General features: G+C 53.3%; 1 protein-coding gene across 1 annotated transcript; it reads right to left on the bottom strand.

The window, feature by feature from the left end:
* Positions 1-235: 235 nt before the first annotated feature.
* On the bottom strand, positions 236-6,881 carry RND1 (Rho family GTPase 1). Its single transcript, XM_007452241.1, has 5 exons — positions 6,658-6,881; positions 5,814-5,901; positions 3,071-3,180; positions 2,063-2,197; positions 236-1,347 (listed from the first exon to the last, which is right to left on the bottom strand). Exons 1-5 carry the CDS (start codon positions 6,775-6,777, stop codon positions 1,102-1,104), a joined length of 699 nt encoding a protein of 232 aa, XP_007452303.1. The 5' UTR covers positions 6,778-6,881; the 3' UTR covers positions 236-1,101.
* Between the last annotated feature and the right edge of the window lie 557 nt (positions 6,882-7,438).

Below are 7,438 nucleotides of genomic sequence, written 5' to 3' on the forward strand. Positions count from 1 at the left end.
CTGAGGTTGAGAAACCCTGCTCTAGGGCTAAGGAGACCTTCATTGGCTTAGCAGGACTTGGGTGGGGAAGGGGATGAGGCAGGGGGTGGGGCAGAGGGAGGAGATCCTTGTTGGAAGTGCCAGGGAACAGTGGAGGCAGCCACTCTGCAGCCCACAGAAAGGACCTCAAGACAGCTTTTCCTCATTAGCGAAGACCAAAGGGAACGGAGACAGGAACTAAGAATATGGAGCCAACTTCTTTATATGTGCTATATTGTTCAGTAATAAATAGGTTTTCTTCTTTAAACACAGAACATATAACAGACTGAAACACTCCCCCCTCCCCCCCGGTTCCAAAGACAAGAGTCTATAAAACAAATGCCAGCTATACTGCCCTAAGGGCAGAAAAAGTCTGGTGACCCCCACCCAGCCCTGCGTCCTGCAGCACCACCACCCCCATGCTGCAAGAGAAGGGGGTCTGGGGCTTCTCCCTTGGACCCTGGGGACTTAGGTGAGAAGCATGTGAATGTATGATGTCACCTCTCCATGAGGCATGGGCTATGCAAAGATGAGGTTTCCTTCCCATTGGCTCTGACCAGCTCCTGCTCTTCTGATTTCAGTCAGCAGTTACGAAGCACCTGGGCTCAGCTCCCAGAGGAGCTGCCTCTTGGCTTCCCCACTCTCCATTCCTCTGTGGCCTCCTCAGAGGGGAAGGGAAGGGCTCAGGGACCCCTCCCATCCCCTGGCTTGCATGGAAAGGCTGTGTGGAAGAGGCATGATGCTGAAGGTGAGGCTCCTGTAGGCCCCCAACCAAAGCCATGAGGCCAGCATGCCCCCCCAAAGCCCCACACCTTTCCTGCCTCTGGAGCGGAGGGCACTGGGGCAGCCGGCCCCTCCACCACCTAGTGCCTGGCTTGGGGTGTGATGGTTCTTTCGCAGTGTCAGGTCCTCAGGCTGGGCCTGGCTCTTTCCTTGTCCCATTCCTGTCTCCTTCCAAGCCCTCACCGTGGCCGTCTGAAAACCTCACGTCCAGTGTCCTAAATTGTCTCCTCCTCCCTCTCCCCATGCCTCTGCAACCCAAGGGGGGAAGTGGGAGGTTGTCTCCCTTCTCCAGCCCCAACTTCACATAATGGAACAGCTTTTGGCCTTTTCCTTCTTGAAGGTGGAAGAGATGAGTTCGGAACGACTGGGGAGGTGGAGCAGTCGCTTGGAGAGGCTTCGGACAGGGCTCTTCGGGGGCACTGGGCTGGGCTTGTTCAGACACACCGTGGACGCCATCCGGAAGATGCTGTGGATACTCTTTTCTGAGGTGAAAGCCGAGCCTTCCAGGTAGATTTCTGCACCCAGCTGCTTGGCTATTGCACAGCCCTGCGGGAGGAGTGAGGTCATCAATGCAGTGACCCAAAATGGCTCTGAAACACTGCCTTCTAAGGTTAGTGGTCCTCCCCAGGGCTGCTCTGATGGACCCAACTGCCAGTCCCCCACCACCACCCTCTGCTGATTATCTTCTGAAGGTGAAGCCAGACTGCACCTTAAGTCACCTGGCACACTTTTTAAACCATACTGATGCCAGAACAAGTAAATCAGAATTTCTGGGGGTATGCCGAGGTGTTAGGATTTTTAAGAGCTCCCCAGATGATTGTAATGTGAAACACTGGTTTAAAAGAAATGATCCTTACACTCCCATGTGCATAAGAAGTTATCCAGGGACTTAATTAAAAATGCAATTCCCATACTTTTCTCCCAGAGTGACTCTATAGATAAGGAGTCAGGAATTCTAAAAAGCACCTCTAGTGATTCTAATGCAGGTGGTCCTCAAAAAAAAAACCAGCTGAGGAAACACTGGCACTCACAGGAATGGCTCACCTGCCAAACTATAGCATGAATCTGGGTAAACTGGTACCCAGCACCTCTATCCAGGTAACTAGTTTCCTGATTACAGATGGCCCCACAGAATACCAATTCTCTCTTGCCATAGTGAGTGAGTGTGAGCAGGGGCCATATTTCAAGCCCTCTCCTGTACCCTTCCCCAACTCAGCCCCCAACACACATGAAGGCCCACACACAAACCACACACACACACCTGCTCGTAAGAGATGGGTGCCTGCTTCTGGTGGGACAGCTCCATCAGAGTGCTCAGGTCTGTTCGCAGGTCTGTCTTACAGCCAATAAGCAAGACGCGGGTGCTGGGACAATAATCGAGGATTTCCGTGCTCCACTGAAGGGCCGTGCAAGAAGATGGGAAGGAGGAAGGAAGGGAAGTCAGTGGCCGATGGACACCCAGAGAAACCCAGTTGGCAACATCACACACACCATCCTGTATACCACCAGCTCAGCCCTCCCTCTGAGTCACAGCACCACCACTGCACTAATTACATCATCTTCCTGCCCATGAGGGCTTTGGGGCCACAGGAATGCTGATCCGAGAGTCTGTCCCCAAATTCAACAGCCCAGTCACCAGAGACAGCACAGAGGCAAATCTCCCACTCTCTGCCAAGCATATGGGGCATGGGTCTGCCCCCTCAACCCAAAGGGCTTCACAAGTCCAGAAAGCCAAGAAGAAGCCAACCGGTCTCTTTCCAAGGGAAGGAAATAATCCCAGAGTCTCCTGGGAAACTAGGCTAGTTCCACAAGCTTTCCTGGGACTCCTCAGTATGGGCAGACCTTGCTACTCGGACCAAGGCATTTCCTACCAGCAGTTCAGCTCAGGCCTGCCTGGCTTGCCCAGTCCAGAAGGCCTGGGATCAAGGTCAATAAAAGCTGCCACCAAAAGGCCCCTTCCCCGACCCTCAAACCATATCACCAGACGGTTCTCTACTCTCAATCCCTCACTTCCTGAGTCTCAACACTTCCCTCCCTTGCTGGGCCTCTGACAGAGCAGTGCAGGATAGGGGCAAAGGCAGGATGCAGAGGGGACTGGAGATCTGGGTTCTGGTCCTGGAGCTGTAGCTAATGTGGCCTCAGGCAAATCTCTGCCTTCCCTGGCCTCAGTTTCTTCCTGTTACACAAGAGGGGATTAGATGACAAGGTCCCCAAGATTCCTTTTTGTTCTCAGGCTGAGCTAGAGATAGCAGAGTTTATCCAGCCTTACCTTCTTGAGTGCACTGTCCACTGTCTCTGGACGGCTGATATCAAAGCATAGTAATACTGCATCTGAGTCGCTATAGCAGAGTGGACGGACATTGTCATAGTAGGGAGATCCTGGTAGAGAGGAGGGAGAGCTGATGGTGAGCCATGGCATTCTCCCTCCCTACAGGCCTAAACCAAAAGAGCCCTGGGAATACCATGCTTGGTCCCTTAGGTGAGATGGCCCCACCCATCCCCCAGGGGAATGGGCTCCAGTGCGAAGCTTGGGGACCGGACCGCCTTCTGCGGTACAAGAATAGCATCTTCCTTAGTCCTGAAAAAGGGAAAGGGGGCAAAATAAAAGGGACGTGGAGTATAATTTGGCACTGTCTGGATCTCCTACAGTGGGCTTAGTGAAAGGCCCACCAGTTTTCTGAGTCCCAGGGGAAGCTGCTCCTACCCCTACAGAGAGACCAGGCCTTGTTTAAGGTCTCTTTTCTAGAGTCTGCCTGCTGCCCCACCTCTGCTCTAGGGTCTCCCCAGTGAAGGAACAAATCTGCCTGTTACATAAGTGGCTGCCCTGCTTCTTTGCCGTGGGGTCAGAACTCTAGGAGGCTGGCAGGGGAGGGAGAGCATCAAGAATTCAGTGTCCCACTCCTCCCACCCAAATCAGCTTACGCTGTAAAGGGCAAAAGGAAAGCTGTAGCCCCTATCCCAAGATCTCAGGGAGGCGTTCTCAGAGACAGCAGCACCAATAGCTGGGATTTAGAGGCTCGAATAAGGGTCCTTCACTGGGAGGGGAGTAGGCAATGCAGACTCAGGTGGTCCAATACGGGAGAATGCTAGGGGTTGAACCTGCCCCCCTCCACCCTGGGGAAGGAAGAGTAGCAGATTTGGAACCCAGACAATCCGTGCTCAGAATAGCAAGCAGCCCCTCTCCCTGAACCGCAATCGCCATGGAAACTGGGGGGTATCCAAGCTGAGGAGGTGCGGGGGGGGGGGTTAGTTGTTAAAAAAAAAAAAGGAGTAAAGGGGAGTTGGGATAGCTGCTTGCTCCTTCAGCAATTGGTCCCCATCCCTCTCTGAGGTGGGGTCTTATCACAGCATCACGGAGCAAAGGGAGCACTGCAGCACTGGGGAAGGGGGAGGGGAGGAGGCCTCCATTCTGGCTCCAAGCAATCCCCCTCCCCTAAGACCAGCAAGTGAATAATGGGAACAGGTTCAACCCTGGCCCCAGTGCTGGGAAGCCCCATCCCACACACCCCTGCTTCTCCTCCTTCCTTGTGGGCACTTCATTTGGAAGAGGGAGTTTGAGGATGACTGATAGCCTGCATCCTTTCAGAACTCAGGGGGTGCGGGACGGGTGGGGGGGATGCGACACAGGGAATAGAGACCACCTTGCTGACTTTCCATGATCTGGACTGGGATTCAAGGGCTGCATTCTGACTGTGGGAGGAGAAGGAGGGGCTCTTTGGGGTGGTGGTAGTGAAAAGAGATGAGCTGCAGTAAGATTCCGGGAAGATTGAGAGGTGGGCAGAGTACAGCAGACGAAAAACCGTACATCATGCAGCCAAGCTGCATTCCAGTCCAATCCAGCCAGCACAGCACAGTCCAGGATAAGCAGAATCCTGCCTCCCAGCCCCTGGAACTGCAACGGAGGAAAGCATACCTCCGTTGAGGTTGAGGAATTTCTGTTTTGTTTCGGGGAATGGGGAGCAAAAGGAAGTCTCATTTTCTGTTTACCCATCCCCTACCTGCAATCTTTCGAGACCTCAAAATTGGATGATGGGAATAAGAGCTCTTTGGAGGAGGAGGATGGCATATTTATATGTAACAGGAAACCCCTAGTGATTTATAGTTCCTCTTAAACTCAGCCTGAATATGCATTTTTTGGAGAGAAGTGGATTTTATTTTCTTTCTCCTATTCCTGGCTTTTAGTCCTTAATTATGACTCTGAGCTCAGTCTATTAAAAAAAAGGGCTGGGCTAAAGAGATAATGAAGGGGTCAGAATCAAAGCAAAGGATAGACTAGCACTGAAGGTTTAGGGATGAGAGGCTTGAAACATATTGCTTTCTACGATCCAGAAAGACAGAGCATCTTCTACCTCAGCCCAGTCAGAGCCAACAGCCCCCTCAACTATGTACAACGTGACCATGCCCCATATTAAGCCCCCACCCTCCAAAACACTGACGATGCATCGCTTCATCCCTCAGCCGCAGAGGTATGACAGTGGGGCTGAGCTGCGGCAGGCAAGCAGGCAGCAGTGGCCTGAGATGGAATGCAGGAGAGAAAACTGAGTCAGGAGCAATATTTCCCCCAAAGCAGGCTTGTCTCCTTGCCTCACCCACAACGGCCTCCAGCAGCACTGCCTCCTGCCTCTTCTTTGGCTCTGCTCTGGGGCAGTAAAGGCTGTGTGTGCGTGTGCTGGATGGCAGGGAGTGGAAATGGAGAAGCCCTAACTGCCTCCTCCAGTAGTCTTCCAGGGTCCATCCACCTCACCATCTCAGCCCTCTGAAGGATGGAGCCAGACCCAGAGAAGTGAGTAGCTTCTGGGGTTTATCCACTCTGAACCCCTGGACCAGCCAACTGAGTTGGCCAAACTCTCTCCACAACCCCAACCAAAGAATCTTCAGGTCCCCTTCTTTCAGTTTCCTGGCAAGCACCAAACTCCTTCTCCCCATCAAAGAGAGAAACAATTTCTAAAAGACAGCAGCTGCAGCAGACCAGTAGGGGTGGGAAGGAGGGGACTTGGGGCCAGCAGTCTTACCTGAGGTGTCCCAGAGACTGAGCTCCACTCTCTGTTCCTCTGTCTCCAAGCAGGCTGTGTAATTCTCAAACACAGTGGGCACATACGTCTGTGAAAAGAGAGGAACTATTCACACCCTGGGCGTCCCTACCCTTGTAACCCTCCAGTCAGTGCTGGCTACACAAGAAGCCGCTCATCCTAGTGAGACACTAAAGTGTCAGGAGATAAGGAGAGGAGGGGATACCTGGGGCAGGAGGGGCCACATGGGACTGAGGGAGGGGAGTGCAGAGGCACAGACAGTTTGCTCCATCAGAGTAAGAAATGTGCATGACTGCCTGCCAGGGACAAGCCCCCCATATCCTAGATGGTCAGGGAGACACACACACACTAAGTTTCCTCTTGTCCCCAGATTTGTCTGTCTTCCAATGTCACAGCCACAAGCCAATTCTAGCGCTTTATCTTTTCCCCACAAGCCCCTTGGACCAGCAGGGCAGCAGAAAGGAGCAGCAGAAGAACCTTTGAGGATGGGTGAAGGGACGGACAGGTATTACGTCAAGAAAAAAACCCCAGACTCTCAAATGCTTCCAGTTCCCTCTCCCAAGAGCAGACTCCAGGATGAAGGGAGGTAGGAGGGGATTTGATGGGGAGACCTATGGGTGAAGAGGTGAGGAGGAGCCTTCAGGGCGGCAGAAGTGGAACAGGTCTCAGGGGAAGCTAAGGCAGGGCGGTCCTCCAGCCAGAAAGCGGCTGAGGATGGGCAGGGGTGGGGCGGGGTGAGACAGCTCCCCTGGGCGGGTGGGAATCTACCCCCAGCAGGCATGCGGGCAAGGAGGAAAGCTGGCCAGCGGTCGGGCGAGCAACTCACCTCGGGATAGCAGTCTTTCGCCAACACCTGTAACATAGCTGTCTTCCCACACTGCACATCCCCCACCAGAACGAGCTTACATCTGGCCACGACTGGCTGGGGGGCCCGTCTCTCCTTCATGGCTGCAGCCTCCGCGGGACCTGGACTCGGATTCAGAGAGGAGAACGTTGCGCCAGGTGCGTCTCAGCACACGACCCAGCCCGATTCCCTGCCTCTCTCCAACTGGAAAAGAGGCCGGCACAGCCGCCTTATATCACCCTGGCTAAGCCAATCACAAGAGGGGGCGGACTCTGCCACAGCCAATCCCTGAGGTGGGATCCCCTCCAGCAGCCAATGGCAGGAGGTTCTGAGTCAGAGCCCTCTTTTTCCCTTCCCTTTCTCTTAAAGCTGCACCTTTGCTTCCTCTGAAAGGGGATTCCCACATTGTTTCGCATTTGTATGGGGGTTGGGAGTAGGAGGGGGAATGAAGCAAAATTTAATGGTCTTGTGTGGCCACCAATTAGTGTCAAAAACAAACTAGCTAAGAATGGGGATAGTGAGGTCGAGCTGGAGTTGTCCCAGGAGAAGAACAGGACTTGCCTAAATTGTAGACAGGTGACACCCCTTGGGGAAGGGGCGGTCCCAGAAATTTCTGACCCCTCTGTTCTATCTAATCCCCACCCAAACCAGTTCCCACAGAAGCTCCTGCTGGACCCCTTTATCAGCTCCTGCTGGACCCCTTTCAAGTCCCGTCTATTTCTCAGAAATCACCTTCATCCAAAAATAAATAAGTTAAAAAACT

The sequence above is a fragment of the Lipotes vexillifer genome, unplaced genomic scaffold, assembly GCF_000442215.2.
Source record: "Lipotes vexillifer unplaced genomic scaffold, Lipotes_vexillifer_v1.1 scaffold422, whole genome shotgun sequence".
In the NCBI taxonomy this organism is placed as follows: domain Eukaryota; kingdom Metazoa; phylum Chordata; class Mammalia; order Artiodactyla; family Lipotidae; genus Lipotes; species Lipotes vexillifer.